This window comes from Zychaea mexicana (assembly GCF_025766255.1).
Source record: "Zychaea mexicana strain RSA 1403 chromosome Unknown BDB00scaffold_23, whole genome shotgun sequence".
NCBI lineage: Eukaryota > Fungi > Mucoromycota > Mucoromycetes > Mucorales > Lichtheimiaceae > Zychaea > Zychaea mexicana.
Window position 1 is genome coordinate 326,612 of NW_026516686.1, and position 21,578 is coordinate 348,189.

Here is a 21,578-nt window from a genome sequence, read left to right on the forward strand (position 1 = left end):
ACAGGGAAAATATACATGAATATGGAATAGGCCCAACCTATCTTAACCATCAAGACGGATAGTTGGATTGAGCAATTTAATAGTCTTTCACCATGCTCGGTTTATAACAGCGATATATATCCTTCAGCACCTAGGTAAACTGAAACTACGCGATGTCTGCAGTAGATAAGATAATAGTATCGCATTACCACAGTTTCACATATAGCATCATATCTCGCTTCAGATTATATTCTAAAAATTTATATCTGAATTCCTCGTACTAGTGCAATACACGCGTCCAACAACCTAATAGCTACAACCTTTGTTGATAGCGAGCTCTCAATTTACAATTTACTTGAGCTCATATGCTAGCTAAACATTGAATGCTTAGTGATAGAACCAATGCTTACGCACTATGTGATTTGTCCAGCAAAGCCCGTCAAGGCGAGGCGGGCAAGTTGTATCTCCGAATGTTTGGCCGGGGTCATTTTACTAGCCTTCCCAAACGAAAAAACAATTTTTTTTCTTCTCCTTTTAAACATCTTCTGTTTGAATATTTGAAAATGTCCGCTTGGAAGTCTGCCGGCATCACGTACGTAACTCACACCTTGTAAACCAATGAGGGAGACGATAAAGAAGAACAGAAAAGACTAATGAACGGTCATTCATTGTTTCATTGTTCAATTAAAAAAAACAGCTACCTCCAATACGCCAACATTTGCGCACGCGCTGTTCGCAACTCCTTGAAGGATGACATCAAGGTCGCTGCCCAAGCTCGCAACCAGAACAACCTCAAGTTCGCCAAGTGGGATAAGGGTGTCGGTTCTGAACAGGTAATTCTTTAAATTGAATGGGACTAGGATGATTACACAGGAATCTTGACAATTTTTTTGTCGTCGTGTAGAAATTCGTTGTCCCCAAGGCCCAGCAGTAAAAAAAAACCATCAAATTATATATAAAATATAACTTTTTTTTTACAAGTTTGTACCAACAACTACATACAACAGTGTCTCATTTGTTCCCCATACAAACACACAACACAAACTCAAAAAATATACAATCAAAGCAATTCGTCATACGTCGACGTTGCGCACACATCATTTTTGGCTTTGACGCGTTCGTAAAAGACGGGACAATCGAGCGAGTCGCAAGGGTGGTCTGCATAGCCTGTTGTGTCAATGGCTGCTTGTTTCTCGCCCGAGGTGGCAGCTGTTTGGATGGGGGAAATTCCAGAGCAGGATTGGCAAAGGAGGAGGGTATTGACTAGCCTGGATTCAGTTTCGGCCTGGCGGGACCTGAGTGTGTACACCATGTGTGCCGGGTTGCTTGCACATGTTGAGCAAATGTTTTGGTCTGTCAGCCGTCGACAGATGATACAGTGGCTGCTTGCATAGTATTGGTCTATCCGCTTAAACGATTTGTTTTGTTGTTGATGGATTTCGTATCTGGCAGAGGCAATGGCGGCAGTCTTGCGTGACCGTGGCATCTCGTCATACCAGCCCTTGACGTCGACCCCGACCAGGTTGAATATCCGGGCTAACGGTGGTATAATCATTTTGTTAATGTAGTATTCGGCGTCCAGCTGGAGGGTACTGTCGTGGAGAATTTCTTCTGGCCGCACAACTTTGTCTCGTAGCCTTGCGTTGGGGCCACCCTTGTAGACGACAACGTACGGCACACGCTCACCGTGCTGTGGGACGTCTCGATGATCCTGTGCCATTTTATCCAGTGCGACCCTGGCTCCGTTTGGTAGACCTTGGTCGGTGTAAGTGCCCAGTCGTACCTCGCGAGCAATGATAAAATCTTGCACGGATACTCGGTTGGATAGTACCTTGGTCCATTGCCGGTATAGATACTCCTTGAGTTTAGACATATCTTGCGTTCGAAACAATATCCTGTACATATACAACACATGTAGTCAGTCGGCGAGCATCTTTCGAATATTGCCATCAGACACTTCATCAGCAGCTCCAACTTCCTGCGCTCCGTGCGTAGTAAACAGGAAATTGACAACATTACTTTAACGATGCTTCCAAAATTTTCTGCGTTGCCATGGTACCATCGCGTCGCACTGTTTCGATTCCCTTGGCTTCAAACACTGGTTCGGTTTCTTCAGGACTCTCGTACTTGAAGCCGACATAACGCTTCTTGGCCACAAGCACGCATGGGTGGTATACTTTCTCAAACTTTAAACGTACTGGGGATGGATTCATGGCGGTGATGGTCTGTGCAATGTCTTTTCCTATTTCAAAAGCTTCCTCGCGCGTCCGACCGGGTAATGATACAAAGACACTATCCGTATCACCATAAACCACTCTTGCATCCCATTTTTTCATTTCATTAATAGTGGCAATTGTCTGTGTTCATACGTACACCAAGGTGGTATTTTTCCAGTCAAGTTAGAAAAAGCATGTGTAGGATAGAGAAAACAGTAAAAAGAAACGAATTAACCTACCCGTTCGAGTGTTTCACGTCCTGTTTGAACGATACTGTCAGCTATTTCCACAGCAGGCATTCGGCCTGAAAACGATGCTGAAGTGTATCCATACGTTACATTGGCAATATATTTGAGCGTCAACTGCCTTGCATCCAAAAGTCGCAGTAATCCGGTGTCGTCCTTGTAATCCTTCATCGATGTCTTGATCATGACGCGCGTATCAAGGATCTCGCCCAGCATTTTAGCCAACAAGCTTTTGCGGACCGAAGCCTTGACAAACATTATACCGTTTGGTGATACTATCCCCACATTCTAGCTTTGGTAATTTGGTCCAAGTAAACAGAGAGAAACTAATGACAAAGATGTCTCCTTACCATTTATCTCATCTTTCAATTCACGTAGCATATCCGGTGTAATATCAAGCTCGCCGACACCGAATTTTGGTGGGTCACCTTGATTTCTTACTTTGCCAAGACATGTTGAGAAACTTTTTTGTTTTGGGAGGGGTGGAAAGGATGATTAGGCTTGCTCTATTTTATGGGTCACCATATCAATAGTTAATTGAGGAATAACGTACCAGTAGTTATAGGCAATCATAATGGATGGATACAGAGACTGAAAATCGAGCACCACAAGTGGATCATTGTAAAACTGCGTCTCTGGCTCCATCACCAATGGCAAGCATTCTGCAGCACGTTGACGACCGACCTATGTTATATTAGTTATTATTCAGTTACTTGGTAGCAAGTTTTACACTCGGTTATTTTACAATGGCGAATTCTTCCAATACCTGTTCACGGCTTGGCGAAATGAGTACAAAGTTTTCAGGCTTGGCTATGCGAAACATGGTCGACTCGACCTTAAACTGTGATCCACGCGTAAGCACGGTATAAAAGTCGATACCAAACACGCGTGCAGATTCAGATGTACGATTGATAATTTCGGATACGTCCAGTAGATCAAGATTCATCTGAACACGGTCCAAATAGTACTTGTACAGTCTGTATTTGAGCACAGCCTCGCCTTGCGTATACCATGTGGTCAATGTACGATAAGAATAGTGAGCCATTCTACAAAGCCCAAACATGAAGATAGGGAGCAAGTTGTGAACATGATCGTCAAAACAAAAAAAGGAATCAAAGAAATCAGCTTTTAATTTACCGGCAATGTAGGATATTGTATGCAACATTTTCAAAGGTGTAACTTGTCAAATTGTATTCGCCTTGCATTGTGCGCCAAACATTGATCATGTGGCGGCCAATAATTCGGTATATTGACGCTTTTCGATATCCCCACTGATCTTGGTGTATCTTATCCGACACGGCTCCTACGCGTGCTAGCTCATCAATCAAGTGGATATCTAGAAAGAGCAATAGAGAAATTACACTGTATGAGGAATTTTCATCTTTCACGGTACGATCCTTACAGAAAAAGCTTACTGTAAACAGCGGCTCGTTCAATCAAATAACCCCAAGATGCGTTATGGAGCTCATAGCCGACAAGTATATCAGGATCGTATAATCGCACAACCTCAATGAATGCTTGAAAAAGAGTTTTCTCATCTTCGACATAAGTGGTTTCATAGGCTTATTTTTTCAAGTATGCGAGAAAGGAAAAGAAATCGATACGTTAGTATGCTTTCGAATATATATATTCATTACTAGTTACTTCTTTTACCAGGAAGGCCGATTTTTTTGGTATCGATATTAAGGCCAACAGTAATGATTTCGACGTGATATCCGTCCTGGAAACCATTGGAGATAATATTTGCATCTTCTGTTTTGAGGCACCAGAAAATTGTCTGTACAGCATCGTGCGCAGGATCAGGAAGCTTATCATCTCGAGAATTGACTGTTCAAATATCAGTTTATCTGTAATATTTTGAGTTTTTTTTTTTACTTGAGGGGAAATAAGTATATTATATTACCATGGATTTCGACACTGAGAATATCCAAGTAATCTCTTGCACGGGATACTTTAGATTTTGGCTTACTCAAGCTGTATTGGAACCCAAGTGTGGAAGGACCATCCAACTTTGATACGATATAGAGAGAGAGTACAATTCCAATTAATTTGATGAACCTCGTTTAATAAGTAGCATTGGCTATTTTAAATCCAACAAACCTGAGACGCAGATGCCTTGTCTACCTCGCCTGACTTATCCTTTTCAGCCTGAACCTGCTCGCTTGCACCCACTTTCTTCTGCTCCTTTTGCAATAGCCATTGCCTTATTTCAACAGCACTCGGAGGCCCGCGAGCCATTTCCCACTCGGTGATGCTTGAATGCTTCCACTCGTTCTCTTTTGATGGATCAAAATACTTTGGCGGTACAGGTTTAAGGTGTTGCACCGATTTGGAGGTCAAACGGAACTCCTTTCCTGAGAAGACTTTCGCTCTGCTCGGCACATCAGCTGGGTTGCTGTAGTAGGGCTCTTGATAGGATACGTAGTCAAGATTTGATACCTCCGGTGGTGGATGCGCATAGGTATATTCTTTTGAATAAGTTTCATCAAATATTGGGTCCACTGTGCCAGGATCATGGATCTGTGAATGTTTATTAGATGGTGATCCGTGGGCTAAACTTTCGAGTAAAGAGTTGTGCTTTCGGTCATGAGTTGATGATTTTAGGTTCCGGTTTTGTTGCCCTGGTTGACTGTATTGCTCCTGTGCTTGCTGTTGGCGTTGTTGATTTGCTTTTTCTTGTCTTTTCTTCAAAACTAGCTGTACTAATGCAGGTTGCTTTTTGACGGATATATAAGGCTCTTCTTTGTATGATAAGGGTGACCTTCGTACATTTGTGCGAATGGGTTGTATTTCGTGATTATCATCAGTATGATCCTCGTCGTTTTCGCTACTACTATCACCGGCACCATCATACTGCGGAAGGTGCCGACTTCGTTTGTACGCCCTGTATATGAGATTGTGTATATACTACGTTAACTACTAAAACAGCGAGAATCCCAGTGAATGCCACAAGATCTTACCGTGATGGTAAAGGCGGCACTTCACTCACTTGCAACTCTGTGTCGTCGTCCTCATCCACATTCATTATAGCCGAACGCGACTCACTATGTTCCTCTTCCATGGTTGACGACTTTGTTGCTTCAGCTTCTCGAGCTTCTATCCTGGCCACTTCTGCATGAAAATCCAATTTTCGTGGTCTGCAGAGAAAACTCGAATTGCATTAGGGGTTCTTGGATGGGAACCTATTGTCTTCAATTTCTTTTTTAAATCAACAACCATTTCTTTGTACCTGAACAAATCTGGTCGCTCCTCTTCATGTTCTAACTGAATCTGTGGTAAACGCTGCTGTGTTCTTGAAGGACTCTGCGTCGGCCACATTATATTTTGGTCCTCTTCTTCCCCATTATCTTGTTCAAGTCTTCGCTCCTCTTCTTGTTCACTGTATTGCCTTGCTAGAGCCAATACATCTTCATCAGGTATATCATCATCTTGAAAAGAGCTAGCACTACGGACGAGCGAGTGGATCATGTCGACATTCACGTTTTCGTTAGTTGTATTTGCTGCGACCTTTTGCCAACTTTGGTATCGTGATGGCGTCGCCGCCTGAACGCTGTAGGGCGATGCGTGGGCCATCTGTCGTTCTTGATTGCCAAGTTCCGAGACTTGAGAATCATTTTGTTCCTGGCTGCTGTTTTGTCGTAACAAGTCCGAAAGATTGGATAGCATACGCGGTGGAATAATGAGCGACTGTGAGCGATTTGGTCTCTGACTTAAAGTATAATATTTGGGTGGATAGAGCGATTCAACAGCTTCAAAGGTAGTAGGAATGTTGGCTGAGTAGATAAGCGCATTTTCCTCATAACCGTTACCATCATCGCTACCGCTAGGTTCATCGGCAGCCTCTGTCGTTTCTGACACACCACCAGTAAATCGGTTTATCATGCGGCGCCATGACGGTTCTGTACTCCAATGTCGATTTTGGGCATTATCACGCGCTTCATTCTGTGTATTCGTAGTAGGCATTGGCACGTTCCGTTCTGCGCGACGGTTTGCTTCGTCATTCCATATCCCTGCTAACGATTTGATCAACTTTTCTTGTTGCGATTGTTCCTTTTCCAAGTCTCTATGGCAATGAATATCCCGTTGCTGCAGCTCCAATCTGTTGCCAATCGTCATGACAGTGGTATCCATTTCCAGTTCACAGTAACTTGATCTACCGACGCTGCTCCACTGCATTTCCCTCGGTACTGTCATTGCTGTATAGAACTCATTATCATTCAGAGAAACAGACGCGTCTCGATCGCTCGTGGACTGGCTCAACAATACGGTCTTGGGTTCATCAAACATAGGCTCTCGAAACCGTAAACTGAACTGCACATTCTGGTCATCGTCGCTATTGTTGTTGTCAACAGTAGAAGTATGCTGCGGTCGAGCTGGATGTACATGAACCCAATTCATGCCGTACAGGTTGTAATCCATCATAAACTGCAGCTCAAATGGAATGTGTGCTTCGTGCGGCTGGTAAGATGTACCGTTGACTGCGCCCTTGACTAATATATCCACCATGCGCTGCTTGTCTGCAGGATTCAATAAATTGATCTTGAGATATGTCTCCGGTTTCGCATGGTAACCGTAAAAAGGTATGCCCTTGACCAACGTAATTGCTGCAATATACTGATCGCCGTTGACGCCTTCATTTCTCCCCTGTGCCAGACTGAGCGCGTGATTAACTGCATTGCCGAATTGAAAGATTTCGCGTTGGATCTGTTCAGGTTCTACATTATGCGTAGGAATTGCATAGGGTACGTAAAAATAAGGGTATGCCTTTGACAACATAGTATAACTTTCATTAGCACAAACACTTGGCAAATTTACAAAGTGGAGTACTAACAATTGGCACTTTGTTTCTACCTGGTGAACGTGTAGACACGCTTTCTGTCCGGACGGCGTTGACCCGAACACACGAATAACGGGAACTTTATTCAGCCTCGTGCTACTGAAAGGACAAAACGCGCGATCCATAGGACCCGGATCGTCCAAGTAATGATCGATATTAATCATTCGAATTGAAATGTAGCGGTCCATACGGAAGAGAAAGTGTACAAAGGAAATCGGTCTTCAAAGAGCAGAACAAAAAAAGAAGGAAGCTATTTGTTTGTGTGGCGCTTTTCAACTTTCATGCGTTCATGTACAAGCTGCCTTGAGGTACCCGTGCCTGATCATGATCATCGGTTAGCTCCGCTTGCATATAATACAACTCTTCTGTGAACCTTGGTTGCTCTTATGATCCTTTTATTTTTTCATATTGGAAAGACTCGTTCTCAACAACATGAAATAGTTATAGGCGCTCCAATTGTTGTTTCTGCTAGCAGCAACATCATAATGGTATTGCTTCAAAGCAATGTTGGGCTCTAAATGAGGTTTCTCTGTCTAGAATAAAAGAAGAGCGTGTTTTGTTCATGATAATCATTTTACAGTCGTGGTCATAGTTAATGAACAGCTGTACCAAAGTTATAACACGGGATCTACGTCGTAGCGCTAGATTGGTAGGGTCAGAAGATATGGCATTGTGCGTGGTGATTATTTAGAATAATAATTTCCTCGGTAATACGACCAATGGCTAGTACATCCATTCTAACAATATCATCTAAATTTCACCATGATTAAGTATAATACTGCATACCCCACAGCAACAGTAGTGTTTTCGCTGTATCTGAAGCGAAGAAGTTGAATATCATGAGAAGCCTCGATATGGTTATTGAGAACTCCTAGCATTAATTCAAATTCTCGTCTGGTCAAACCAACCATATACTCTTTGTATACAGTGGCTGTACAAACAACGACTTCCAATTTGCTACAGGATAAGTGCGGACGACTGAATGAGCATAATTTGGTAATATTGACGTCGGATGGTACGATTAGATGCCTTGGGACGCTTCAGACCGAATTTATTAGTATGTACTGCCTCTAATCACCCACGAAATTTTGCATAAATGGAGAAAGACGGTCGTAGGCAGCATATTTTGATGCAAACATTATTTCGTTGCCATTTGGAGGACAGATTAAACTGAGATTTATAAAGCACTTTTGGGCATTAAATTTACTTTTAAAAGTACATGGACTGCGCTTTTATCCTCTAAACGCTGAGGATCTGGGTATTTTACAATGCCTACTTCTTTAAAATTAAACTCACTTCTAACCCAGGAACGTAACTTTGTTTTCTTGTCCAATATCTTTAAGAAGGCTGCTTCGTAACCCATCTTCTTTGCTTGAGCCATTGCTGCGTACATTATCTGCGCACCAACACTTTTACTCTGGTCGGCAGGATTTACAGCAAATAATTCGAAAATACAATAGTGGTCGTTGCCATTACTGTCTGTCATTGGATCAATCATTACAGTGCCAACCGCTGTTTCATCTGCCTTTTTACTGCTGTCGCTCGACGGATCACGTTTCGTAAAGGCGCACATGAATGCTGACGAGGTTTCATCACTTCTACGAAGGCAAGCATAAATGTTTTGGAGCGTAGTACGATCGCCTTTTATGATGTTTTTGTTTGATGTCCAGCCATCTATATGGTCGATGTAATAGTGCAGAGTATTATATAATACTAGTTAGCTAACAGCTTCAAAATTTCATCATCTATCTATTTACGAAGTTATCGATAAAATAAGCTACTAATAAATCCACAGTTTTTTTAATATATTTTACCATCTGATTTATAAGCAGAGTTAATAATGGAAGTCATTTTAGGTGCGTGCTTGACGTCGTCTATAGTTGCAACTCGTACGAAGAAGTTGCTACTATTCTTGGTTTTACTGGGTGGTGGTTGACCGGGAATCTCTTCTTCTGTTGGTGTTGGTGTCATATATGGGCTGGATAATGAGCATTTCCATCATGCACAAAATTAGTTCTTTATATATGTGTATGTAAGATGTATGCACTTACCTTTCAACATGCACTATCTGTATGCGTATAATTTTGTCGAACGACAGCTGACGTATAGTACGCGATGGTCGACATCCATTTTGGACGCCTATTGAATGCATTTGCTGCACCTTAAACGCATCTCAAAATGCATTTTGCATGCATTCGAAGAAAGCATATTAGAGCGCTTTAAGGTTTTTTGTATATCGGGACGTCTTCGGCCTTTAGCAAAAACGGATTTGTACATTTCCTAATCACTAGCAAGTGAAGCAAAAACCTGCGGCTCGCTTGAAAGTGTTTATGATAAAAGCGATCTGGTAGCTACTAGACAATTGTTATCGCTTCAACCTGCGGCTTTTCATGCTAATGGCATCTTCGATTTTGTATACTTAAGCCGACCTGAGCGAAAAATAACAAGCTAAATGGCTGCTTCTTAAGGTAAGATTTATTAAACCTAAGCCGTTGCATCATACAGTATCATTGCGATCAAAGTATAGCATCATTCGTGTAGGAGCCAAAATCTGTATTGCTGGTACGGAGATCGGCTTACCATTACCGAAATATGTACGTCAGCAATATACTTTTTCTCTTTCTTACACCTATGCTCATCTTCAATCCATACATATGATACTGCTATGTAGCGAAATACTGTAAATGGTGTCCTGTGGCTAAAAGAGATCGCCGAGAAAAACCTTTATAATTTCTGCATTGGCAGTGGAATCAAATTATTCCACTTTAGCTATTTCTTTTCAATACCTGTATACCAAGCAGTGATGCTACTTAGATTGGTTCCTGCACTTAGTATATAGGCTGATCCTCGAATAACCAGCAGTCATTTATATCAGATCTTAGAAACACCGATAAACTGACGATACTGTTAAACGAACGACCATAATAACCGTTTGCAGTATCAAATCGTAGTTCTCTTTTGTATAGTATCATTGTCATTTTTCGCTTACCAGGGAGAAAAAGAGAAGAGTCAGTGGGCGCTACCCTGTGTGTATGCAGCTTCTGCAAGCAACCTTTGTGATATGTACGCGCAACACTGCTTCTGCATTATTTGCTATCAACTCTTTCCCTTACACGCCGTTCTATCCGACGATCGTTCTATTAAGGAATTCTAGCTACTTTTTGTATCAAGTAACACTACCTATAAAGGCCTTATCGTGTACTAGTAAAAAAGAATGACTACTACATATAGGAGCCGTAGAGTATAACGTTGCTCGATGTAGAAGACTGTCCTATTGCTATTATTTTTCTATTGATGTATTTTGAAGCGAACTGACACATCGTATATGTCCACCTGTATCGCTTCTTAATAAAAATAGGTTTTCTGTGTTGATAGCAATTATTGATAGCCTACAAGGGCAAATGTCTGTATACACATACGATATTGACATAATAGAATTTATTTTCAATAGTATGAGTAGAATCTCAACATACACATATCTAAAGCTACCTCTTCTATTCATTCGCAAATGAGCACTTATATTTTCGCAGATATAGCTCTTTTTTTTCTTAAAAGAAAAGCAGTTTATAACATACCATCACCATTAGGAAAGTAACCAATGCTGTGCGCACTTCCTTGATATGTATTTGCGTATCGACGTTATGTATATAGTATCATAGGATGTTAGCTCGCACCATTGCCAGGTATATACTAACGTCGTAAAATGACTTACTTGTTGTCAACATAAATGATTCGATGGGTTTTATGCTGTGAATATGTATTGGCCCACAGTGTTTGCCCAGATTAACCATTTCGTTGGCGGCGGTGTCTTTGGTGGCACGCTTTAAATCGTCCTTTTCCTGATCCGTAAGTTTGGAGAGCTGGATACCATGAGTCTCGGCGTCAATCTTTGGAGCCAACTCAATATATTTCTCTGTAATCTCGTACAATGATGCATTTCCTAGGTCGGCATAGTAGCCACGGTCATATGATCCAAATTTTTTCAAGTTTTAGAAACTAAAAAGAAAACGACACATACGGACATCGATTTTTAGTAGCTTATTGTATTACAGTATGAAAACAGTATGGTATATATTCTCGCAGACACTTCACAATTATTTAATGAGCCATATTATAATGATGGAAGGTACTGTATCATCAAAGTAGTATACCTTATTAACGTCGAGAACCACGTCGTAATTCTCCTTTTCGCGCGCCGTCGTTTTAAAAGCAATCTTCTCGGCAGAAACTATTCAAACTGGTGGTGGAGTGACTACAGTCACTTCAGCAGTTATAGGTGGAGTCGATTTAAAGGTACATGAAAGAAGCAAAAGTGAGTTGAAAGGCGATACGTTTCGTGGCGATAAATCATCACAAAAATGGTTGTTGCATCTTTTAAAGTTTTTGTACATAGAAACTATATCCGGCAGTGGAAGCAATGAGTCAGAAGTACTTCTTATATTCTTTGTGTTACTGTAGCATGCGTGAGAACACAGCGTCGTAGTGTCTTTCAACTTTGAAAGCGAATCCATTTGTATACCATCCCGAACTTAGTGAAGATATCGATAACGACAACAGCTTGACATAGTGGTATGTCGTTGAAAAGCAGCTATCTGGAATGAAGTTACTGCAGATCGATACTCACCAGAATCTATCTGGAGGGAATCAAACATCAATGTAGCTTCCTTAATATTCTGCCTATGATCGCTCTCTGCAGCCATGCAAATTCGTCGAGGGATTGGAACCAGTACACACGGACAAATGCGCTGTCAAAAAGACCAAGGCTGTTGGACGCACCATGCGCCGGAGCATCATCAAATAATTCACCCGGTCGTCCATAGCCATCCGGTAACGAAATGGAAGTCATTATATCTGCAGCTGCTCTTTGTCGAGGGGATTGTTGGCTGCACTTGACGAAAACCATTGACAGTATTAGGATTCCTAACTAATAAAATTGAGGCCTCTCATAATATTCAGCTACGATATAAATGGGATGAGGGCACGATTGCAGTATGAAGGTATATGGTTTTTTTTACTGATACTGCTAGCATGCTGTTCGCTAATGTTGTATTTTCGTCAGTAATAAGTAGCACAGCATATGTACTGTAGTGTTACTACGTTTTTGTATTGACGACGTACACCGAAAAATAACATCAATACTACTGCTCGACTTTAAAAAAGCCTCATAGTGATCGACTATGATAAAGACATTACTGCGCTTAATGCAATGTTTTTGATTCTGGGCATAAGGGAGTAATTGCCCCAAGATCATGATGTTAGTGTTGGCAGCAGTTGTTGGTTTGGTATCATAGTATAACCCTGAGATGTATGGGTGAATTTTATCATAGACCGGTTTTTTATATAAAGTTCTATGGTTTGCTGCCATCGTTTTTCAATCCTGCTTCCTTTCTCAGTTCTATAAACAAAGTGTTCGATGGTTAGCAAACAGTAGTAAATTTAAATGCTTCCCAATTAAACAGGATCATTTTTCCCCTCCCATCTACTTACGACAGACAATACTCGACATATCCCAGTCGCCATGCTCCTTATGGACTGATTCCAAATGGCTCAAGAATAGTTCAGTGATGGGCAGCTTGGTGTTGTATTCCTTGCCCATGTTGAGGATATGGGTAGCATCCTTCTTGGCCGACGTGAGCGGAAAATGTATTTCGTTTTCATACGTGTTTCTGTTCATCCGGTCTGCATACATGGGCAAAAGTGTTCCCGGGAAAAGACCATCCATCAAATCCTTGACCTTATCTTGACCAATACCCGAAGCCTGAGCCAGAGTCATGCCTTCGCCCAACATTTCGACAAACGACGTGACAAAAAAGTTACCGGTCAACTTGAGTTGCAATGCTTGACGCGGCTGTTCACCAGTACGGATGACTTTGGGCCCCGTAGCAGGAACCAGAATAGGCAACACTTTTTCCTCCAAGACTTGCGACCGACCACCAGCAAGGATAATCAAACCCTGAACACGTGCTTTGGCAGGTGGACCCATGAATGGACAGGCAACGAAATGAGCCCCATACCGTTCGACCTTGCTAGCTAATTCTTGAGAAACATCTGGTGCAATGGTGGATTGTTCGACAATGATGCTGTCCTTTTTCAAACCATGGGCCAACAGATTGTCAATCACGTCTTTGACAACGGCGTCATTGAGTAAACAGGTAAAGATAATGTCGGCCTGTTCAGCGACAGTTTTGATCGTCTCGGCAACTTGAATGTCGGGTACTTTCGCTTTGAGTGCTTCCGCTCGGGCCAAGGTTCGGTTGTGCACGAGCAAAGGCTTGCCGCCTGTAGAGACCAAATGTTTATGAATATGCTGCGACGTTTCAAAACCGATAGCGCCAAGACCGATAAACGCGTATTGTGGGATTTGGATGTTCATATGCAGAAATGTGAAGAGGTATGTAGTTTTGGTGTTAAATTAAGCCATAGCCTTATGCAGGAAAGGTGCGCGGGGGGTCCGGGTAAAAGAAAACACCGACTGCATTCAAGGCAACGTTTGTCATAATCTCGTAAGCAGCGTAGCCCTATAGCTGATTGGACACACAAAAAGCGTTAAATTAGAGATGACTTTGATGAGCCATGTAATATGAGTCAGACAACATCCTCAGATCAAAAGCTTATTAATGAATCACCAAACCGGAGCTCGTAGGTGCCGACATGAAACGAAGCGATAAAGGTAATAGAAAAGAAGTATAGACTTTAATCAACGGCGAAACAAGACCTTTCTCTCAAGCCAAGCAGTGACTTCAATCCTCCAACTATTACTGTCACACCCGTCCTTGAATTGACATTCACCCCAGCACATCTTGTCGTTGGGCCTTGGTTCGAGCAGGTCTCAAGCTTCACATCGGCCTTGATTAAAGTTCATATTATAAATACTCCTTCGCGTGTGGAATTCAACGAAACGGAACAGAGCCAAGATACCGGTCTCACTGAATGAGCATTGATTCAATTGGACACCCTGGATAACAGTGGTAGGCACTTTATACTAGCCCCCCTTCACCCGGGTCACAGTTCATCGGTTAAATGTTACTCGACAAAGGAGGCAAATTGTTGTTGCAATCACAGACTACAATCGCTTTTGTGTGCAATATGTCAAGTGACAAAGAAAAATAAAGAACCGGTACTATAATTACAACATCGCAGGACAGGACGGGTGATATTTACATTGTCAATAATAGTACTATTGTAAGGATGGTGTAGGGTGTAAATCATATCATGTTGTGCAAATTAACAAGTTGTGTTGAAGTCAGTATTGGACACATTTACTACTTTACAATTGAACCAGCAGGCCGCTGAATACAAAAAAAGTATTCCAAGTGTCAATACTTTAAGAGCGGGTATCGAGGTGAGAAATAGGTTATGGTGAGGTGACAAGGTAATTGATGATGTATGCATCGCAAGGGATAAAATGTGTATATCATACACCCTGGATGACCGCCATCGCCGTCGTGGTGTGCCATTGGTAATCGAATTCGTCTGGGGCAACCTTAATATACATCTAACAACGCGGGGTCTGCAAAAAATAACAAGAAGATGGTATATTAGGAACACGCGATGTTCTTGCGAATTCATTAATAAAGTACAGTAGTACTTTGATTATTAAATAAGTGAAAGCCTTGTTTCTTTTTACAGTACCTTCTCGTGGTGGAGGCGATTTTATCAATTGAGGAGCTTATTTTCTAAAAGGGTGGTGCTTATCAATACTTTGGAGGGTCGACCATGTCTTCTTCAGAATCCACATGGTAGCCTTAGCTGCAAGAAAAGCCAGTCGCACCATATAGATCGATGCCCTGACTAGGAGGATGACGGTCTTTAACAAGGACACTGCCACCTCCGCGACCGAGACAGCTGTGTCAAAAGTTGAAAGTCAAATGTGGTAAGAGCTTACTGACGCATATGGCACAGCTCTTATCGTACCGCCAGGGATGCATACCGTTGTCAAACAATATATATGGCCAGCGATATTACGCATCCTCAGAGAAATCGATCGGCTCTGTCACCCCGAAGAGCATTTACTGGACGGGGAATCCCCAGGCGAAGACATTGCACCACCATTGCCAGCAGAGCACGACTAAAGTGCTCCGACTATCCTCATTTCCACTGTCATTATTTTATTATATTTGTAACAACAACCTTGCACAGACCTTATCACACATGCACTACTATCATACACTGGCATTACTTTTTCCTCCTGACCACGGGGAGCTTTTCAAGTTCTTACATCTATTCTTTATATAAGACGTATCCCCACGAACAACAAGGAAGCGACCGCAATGTCCATTTGGCGCAGGTCAACAGTCTTCCACAAACAATAAAAACCAAGATTCTAATGAGGGTTGAAATAAGTGAGGGTAAATTTTATATAGAAGCTAGATGGGATTTTATGTTTGAGGGTCCCTTCAACAACAACGTAGACTTAAAGTAAAAAGTACCTTCACTTGAGGATGTTTTCGATGGAGGACCGCTGTGAATAATTCATACGGCTCATTGCAAACAAAAAACAAAAAGCCTTGTCATGCTGCATATCAATCCTCGAAATGGCAATTGATCGAAAGGGCTTTTTAGAAAGGTTCTACATGTCAGGGTGCAACGAAAACAATGGATGACTTATTTGGCCAGATACAATATACGCACTCCTCAATCCGCCACTATATCGAATGACTGTATTGATAAGTTACTGTTGCAGCCGAATAGTACTGTATCAGTATGTATATAACAAAAGGAGGTAATATACGTTTATTATTACTGATAATCAAAAGGCTTATGTTGAGCTTTTTTTTTTCCACAAAAAAAGGAGGGACGAATGTCCATCATAGTAGTGAGAGTAAGAAAAAGTGTGTTTAGTGTGTGAGTGTGTATGGATGGGTAATAGGTAGTGTGGTTGAGGGCATATAAGGAGAGGAGAACAAAATAAAATACAAACTGGTTTTAGGGCTTATTTTAAGAGTGCGAGTGTGAATTTGAGTGGTATACAAGAAACAAAAAAAAAGAAAGAAAAAAGAAAGCGAATTCCTTTTTCTCCTTTTTTTTTTTTTATATGAGTAAAGACGTCTTTTTTTTACAGTGGTTGGTGTAGGGCATACGGTTAAAAGTTATTGATACAAAAAAAGAAGAAAATAATACAAAATTACAGGACGCCAACACGCGACGTCTTTTTACCAGTGACCATGCGCTTGAAGCTTTTCCACAAACGACCCACAACTGTTGGTGGCTCTTGCTCCTCTTGTGCTTGCTGTTGGTCGACTACCTTGTTGGCCGTCGCATCAGAGTTAGCAGAGGATTCCTCAACTGCTGTCGTTGTCGTCGAAGATGGCTTTGGTTGTTGCTTGGGGAGTGGTGGGCCAGTCATCAATGGACCCTTCTTTTTGGGTGTTGGATCAGGACGTAACCACGTAGCCAAAAGCGAACGACGCAGGGGTTTTGGTGGCTGCTGTTGTGGCGGTGCCGGTGATTGTGGCGTTGTGTTAGTACGTGGTGATGGTGTGGTTGTAGTGGTAACTGTGGATGATGCGTGTGGAGATGCTGATGATGCTGATGATGGTGACTTTTTCTTTTCTCGCGTGAACATTCGCTTAAAGCTAGCAAACGCTGACGATGAAGGTGGCTTGCTAGGTACTGCAGGTGCAGATGCCAGCAGCTTATCCATGGATGGTGATGTATCAGTTGTAGTCTTGGGTGATTTGGGTAATGGTTTATTACACAACGTCGTGGCATCAGAAACAACAGAGGATGATCGCGATCTCTGCTGCTGCTGCTGCTGCTGCTGCTGCCGTGATGATGGCTGTTGCTGTTGTTGTTGGTGGTGAGAGTGCTTGAAACGATTGGGCGACAAGCGACCCAACAAACGCGACGTTTTACTATTGGCCTGAGCATTCCGTTCGGCGATGGCCAGATTGTTGGACGTTGTGATATCTGACGAGGACGAGGAAAAGATTTCTTTAATTGACTGAACTGTTCCCCTTTTGATTTCAGGCCGTGCTGTTGCTGATGTGCTGTGGATCGACGACTGGCGTGATGCTGGCGGCATGGATGACGAAGTGGATGACCGTGGTGTCTGTGGCGGATGATGGTGCGATGGCGGATGGTGTGGGGTGGGTATTTGGAACAACGACCGCAGGGATCGGACGGTGCCTCGATGCATGGAGCTGATAATCGAGGCAGAGGACGAACGCTGGCTGCGGAGCGTTTCGGTATCACCGAAATCAACATCATTGTCGTGGATCGACGAGGACTTGGAACGGAGGGAGCGGTGATACCGATATGCACTGTGCTGATCAAACTGGCTGGACGAAGCAAGTGAGGATGCTTTGCTGGATGCTGCAGATTGTCTCCTAGAGCTGTTGGCGGTGCCTGGCGTGGACGGTGCTACGCGCGCCACGTCTCTTGGATCTGCTTCTGCTACAGGCAGGAAATGGGCATCGTTGTGGAAGGGGAAGGCCAAGGGTCGAGGGCAGGAGTAGACGAGATCTGGCTGTCTTGTTTGTTGCTGCTGCTGCTGCTGCTGTAAATGGGCTTTTGTACGACTTGATTTTTTCTTGGGTTGCTTTCTGACGATGGGCGTCGCTACTGGTTGTGTGCTGCTATCGGTTTGCTGACTGGTGGCAGCAGCAGCAGAAGCAGCATTGCTACTTGATGCTTGATGCTGCTGATGCTGCTGCTGATGCTGCTGCTGCTCTTCAGCGGCTGCCCGCAAACTGATCGGAGAGGGCTGTGTTGCATTAGGCGACGACGATGCCGAGGAGGTGTATCCGCTGTCGGCACCGGATGTGTTGGATGATAAAGACGAGCGCTTCTTTGTGCTAGAATCCTTTTTAGAATCGACCCGAGCAGCAGACGAGCGGAGCGCTGCGTATTTCTCGTGACGGTAGCTGGATGAGTGAAAATACATCCACAAGCGCTGTGTGTGTTGCTGTGTGCGGTGTGCGTCGTTTGTCCGTAAAGCTTTTTGTTGATACGAAAGCAGCAAAAAATAAAAGAGAAAAAAGAAAGAACGGAGGAAAAAAAAGTAAAAAGAGACGAAAGAGTGTGCAACGAACGGCGAGGTTTTTTTAAGCACAGTTTACAAATAAGTACAGGTCACACAAGCACTTAAAATACACTCTCCACCTTTCCGTCTCTCTTACTCTCTCACTCTCACTCAGTGGATGTCTGGCTGCCTGACTGCCTGACTGCCTGACTGCCTGCCTGACTGACTGATATCCGCTCTCGCCCCGTGCAATACAAAAGTAATATGCCGCCACACTCTATCCGTGGAAAAAAAGGCCCTTCTGGCTTTATCTCGGCATGCACAACACTTTACATACTAACTGGCACTATGTGCCTATACATGGTGCATATATCCCTTGATTTTATTTAAGTACACACACTCTCTATCTCTCACTCTCTTTGGCGATTGCAGCAGAAACCCGGTAGTCGAGAACAATAGATCTAAATTATCATATAAGAAATACAAGTCAGCTTACTTCTGCTACGAGAACTGACCGGGACCGACCGTGTAACCTTACGTGTACGTGTCACAGACTTGCCAATCCCATACACTATTTCAATGATCGATCCCTTCTTCTTCTTCTTACTGGAACAATTCAATGCTCTAACGGTTCATACGCATAGGACGATGAAGACGGCGTTGCCTTGGTAAAATAGGAGACAATCAAGGCCAGCAACAGATTCATTACCAAAGCAGCGGTTGCCAGGAAGAACGCAACGTCACACCGAGTGCCTTGCAAGGACGTGCACAAATGTGCCATGATCAGGACCGACACAGCACCGGGCACGGCTACACAACACACGCACGCGTTTAACGTACATACGTGATACAGAAGATGGGAGATAATGAGAAGAGCATATGTGGACAAAAAAGAAAACATGCGTTGCTGTAGATTAGACTCACCATGCAGCACAAGCATGCTGGTTATTACAGTTTCATGCGGGTGTGAACGCGCGGACGCGAGGGATACACAACAGCAGTTAGCGTAAGAAGGTTTATTTTTCTTTCCCATGTCAATTGCAAGAATAGCAACAACAACGTTGACTTACACTGACACAACCTTCCATCCTCTATCCCTTTTACGGCCAATGCTACACATTGTTCCGATCACCGCAACGATCGCCAAGGCACCTACCACGCCTGCCAAGATCATCCCTGCTCCTGCTGTTTGCCTGGTATATATACAAATTATCAATCATGGCCCTTTTCTTCTCATCGTACCAATTTATCTGTGACTGCACTGAAAGTGCTTACCAGATAGGACATAGCATTCCTATATATCATACAAGATATAGCAGGGTTGGTATCAGTAAGAATTCAGAGGGTTGTTCGAACTCTCTTACCTGTCGCAGCGCATTTTTCCGCTGAACCTGGAAATGCTTGACATGCCTCGTTGGTGCCACTGCATATCCACGACCGACAACAAAAACAAAGTTACACTCTCATACGTTTCTTCCCCGAACCTCAACCCCTGGATAATGACGACGACATTCATGGGCGTTTTCTCTTATACCTGTGACAGAGTTGAAATAAGCCGTAGGATCGCATCGTTCCATCCGTCAACGTTACCGTCAACCTTGTTTAGATATTTCACGGTTAAAAAACAGACCGAACAAGCGCGGCTGAAAAAGTAGCCTCAAGCATGCTACTGTATAGCTGCTCCTTCTACTTTACCATTTGGGTAGAATGAGCGATGTCCAGTTGAATGCATAACTCGTTATTACAAGTACGAGCAACACGGAATAGGAAAGAAGCGGCATGTAATATGCAAATACGCAACGAGCAAAAGAAAAGTATGACAGAGAAGAGCAAGAGTGAAATTTTATGTTCTGTTCCAACACGTATGTACAAAATAAACACGAGACCACAAACAACGTTAGGCATTGTATTGTACGGATCTACGGGTGCCCACCCACGCAAATCTATTTATACTTTCTTCACAAGTTGGCCGAGGCGAGCACCCTCCACAGCCAACCGATCCGCATTGTCATTGCCATAGTCACCGCTATGGCCTGCCACATACGTCAACCATACTTTGCCAGGTCGTAGTTTCTTCAGGTCCAATATGCGCTCTACCAAATCACGGTTATCCACCGGCTTACCCGAAGATCCTTTCCAGCCGTTCTTGAGCCACTTGACACTCCAACTTTCCACACAATTGATCGTGTATTGCGAATCGGTGCGAATCTCCAGTGAGCCTTGACCAGTCCTACTTTGTTCCAGCGCACGTAAAACTGCCGTCAATTCGCCTCGTTGGTTCGTTTGTTTCTCGCCTTCGAGCGGTCCACCTTCGTTTCGTGGATCGTCCGCCCCCCAGAACACACCATAACCAGCGCGCGCACCACGTTGACCGTTCTTGGATGCGGCGCCGTCAGTATATACCACTTCGTCTGCTTCTTCAACTTTCGCTGCTGTTGTTTTTTGGGCAGTACTACTTGATGCAGTAGCACTCGATCGATCATATTTGGTTTCACCACTGGGCTGCTTGATCTTGCCATCTTTAACAAATGCCTGAGCTTCTTCATACTTTGAGAATTTCCGGAAATGGGGTTTCGTAAAGCCGTCTACTTGAGCTTTGCATTCAGCCCAGGTTTTGTAAATGCCACTGGCGTGACCGCGCCGTACAGCATAAAACGCTTTGCTGATCGATTCCTTTGGCATGCCAAGTACTGATGGAAGACGTGCTGTCGTTATGGCTGTTGCTACTTCTAGGGCTGCTGCTTCTGCTGCTACTGTTACTGCTTTCAGGGGCGTCAGCTTTCTTTTAGGATGGTATTGTCGTATAAGTTTATACGGCAGGAATAAAAACACAAGTTGGAAATAAAATAAATTTTTCGGTTCATGCAGATAATGCTTTTTCTTTATTATCTCTTCGGATAACGGCTAATAAATTTTTCGCACCAAGAAAGCTCGAGCATCCGTGAAACTCACTTTACCAATCGCTTGACTCAATAGTCGTGACGAACGAGGTGCTGGACGACGAGGTGGTGGATGGGAAGGTAATCTCTGCTGCTGCTTATGTTGTTGTTTGCGGCTTGTATCTTGTCAATAAGAAGATTCACTCGCCTTTTTGTTATTGCCGTTGCCCTTGTACCTGTTCCTGTCCACTTGCATTTACCCCTGGCCTTGGCCTCAGCACCTTCATCCATCACCTTGATAATCTGATGATCTGTGATAAAGGACGGATCGTTGGGATCCGACGGCAATGCTTGCGTCAAGTTCTCCTGATTTGCCCATCTTCGCATACTCATTGCCGACTGTTTTCCAAACATTCGACTTCATTTCCTGAATTTGTGTCCAAAGCGTTTGGGAAGGTC

At 43.2% G+C, this 21,578-nt stretch overlaps 6 protein-coding genes across 6 annotated transcripts; 1 reads left to right on the forward strand and 5 right to left on the reverse strand.

Annotated features, from left to right (window-relative positions):
- Nucleotides 1-451: 451 nt before the first annotated feature.
- Nucleotides 452-913, forward strand: BDB00DRAFT_927782 (mitochondrial ATP synthase epsilon chain-domain-containing protein; the record flags this gene model as incomplete). Its single annotated transcript, XM_053128898.1, has 3 exons — nucleotides 452-571; nucleotides 677-812; nucleotides 884-913. Exons 1-3 carry the CDS (start codon nucleotides 543-545, stop codon nucleotides 911-913), a joined length of 195 nt encoding a protein of 64 aa, XP_052981360.1. The 5' UTR covers nucleotides 452-542.
- A 126-nt stretch (nucleotides 914-1,039) lies between these two features.
- On the reverse strand, nucleotides 1,040-7,465 carry BDB00DRAFT_870815 (uncharacterized protein; the record flags this gene model as incomplete). The annotated part of the gene is made up of 14 exons (XM_053126754.1): nucleotides 1,040-1,874; nucleotides 1,999-2,336; nucleotides 2,435-2,715; nucleotides 2,791-2,903; nucleotides 2,994-3,124; nucleotides 3,207-3,486; nucleotides 3,578-3,776; nucleotides 3,856-4,002; nucleotides 4,094-4,267; nucleotides 4,344-4,449; nucleotides 4,541-5,324; nucleotides 5,401-5,577; nucleotides 5,670-7,204; nucleotides 7,292-7,465. The coding sequence occupies 14 exons, from the start codon at nucleotides 7,463-7,465 to the stop codon at nucleotides 1,040-1,042; spliced, it is 5,274 nt and encodes a 1,757-aa protein (XP_052981361.1).
- Nucleotides 7,466-8,356: 891 nt separating this feature from the next.
- Nucleotides 8,357-9,268, reverse strand: BDB00DRAFT_815846 (uncharacterized protein). Its single transcript, XM_053122946.1, has 3 exons — nucleotides 9,092-9,268; nucleotides 8,574-8,951; nucleotides 8,357-8,447 (listed from the first exon to the last, which is right to left on the reverse strand). Exons 1-3 carry the CDS (start codon nucleotides 9,246-9,248, stop codon nucleotides 8,443-8,445), a joined length of 540 nt encoding a protein of 179 aa, XP_052981362.1. The 5' UTR covers nucleotides 9,249-9,268; the 3' UTR covers nucleotides 8,357-8,442.
- Nucleotides 9,269-12,222: 2,954 nt separating this feature from the next.
- Nucleotides 12,223-13,739, reverse strand: BDB00DRAFT_927785 (uncharacterized protein). Its single transcript, XM_053128899.1, has 2 exons — nucleotides 12,765-13,739; nucleotides 12,223-12,672 (listed from the first exon to the last, which is right to left on the reverse strand). Exons 1-2 carry the CDS (start codon nucleotides 13,648-13,650, stop codon nucleotides 12,626-12,628), a joined length of 933 nt encoding a protein of 310 aa, XP_052981363.1. The 5' UTR covers nucleotides 13,651-13,739; the 3' UTR covers nucleotides 12,223-12,625.
- Nucleotides 13,740-15,983: 2,244 nt separating this feature from the next.
- BDB00DRAFT_815852 (uncharacterized protein) lies at nucleotides 15,984-18,295 on the reverse strand. The gene has a single exon (XM_053122947.1). The coding sequence runs from the start codon at nucleotides 18,160-18,162 to the stop codon at nucleotides 16,402-16,404; it is 1,761 nt and encodes a 586-aa protein (XP_052981364.1). The 5' UTR covers nucleotides 18,163-18,295; the 3' UTR covers nucleotides 15,984-16,401.
- A 229-nt stretch (nucleotides 18,296-18,524) lies between these two features.
- BDB00DRAFT_815856 (uncharacterized protein) lies at nucleotides 18,525-20,068 on the reverse strand. Its single transcript, XM_053122948.1, has 8 exons — nucleotides 19,936-20,068; nucleotides 19,775-19,837; nucleotides 19,605-19,663; nucleotides 19,516-19,534; nucleotides 19,311-19,433; nucleotides 19,165-19,181; nucleotides 18,779-19,050; nucleotides 18,525-18,701 (listed from the first exon to the last, which is right to left on the reverse strand). The coding sequence occupies exons 1-7, from the start codon at nucleotides 20,019-20,021 to the stop codon at nucleotides 18,857-18,859; spliced, it is 561 nt and encodes a 186-aa protein (XP_052981365.1). The 5' UTR covers nucleotides 20,022-20,068; the 3' UTR covers nucleotides 18,525-18,701; nucleotides 18,779-18,856.
- Nucleotides 20,069-21,578: the final 1,510 nt, after the last annotated feature.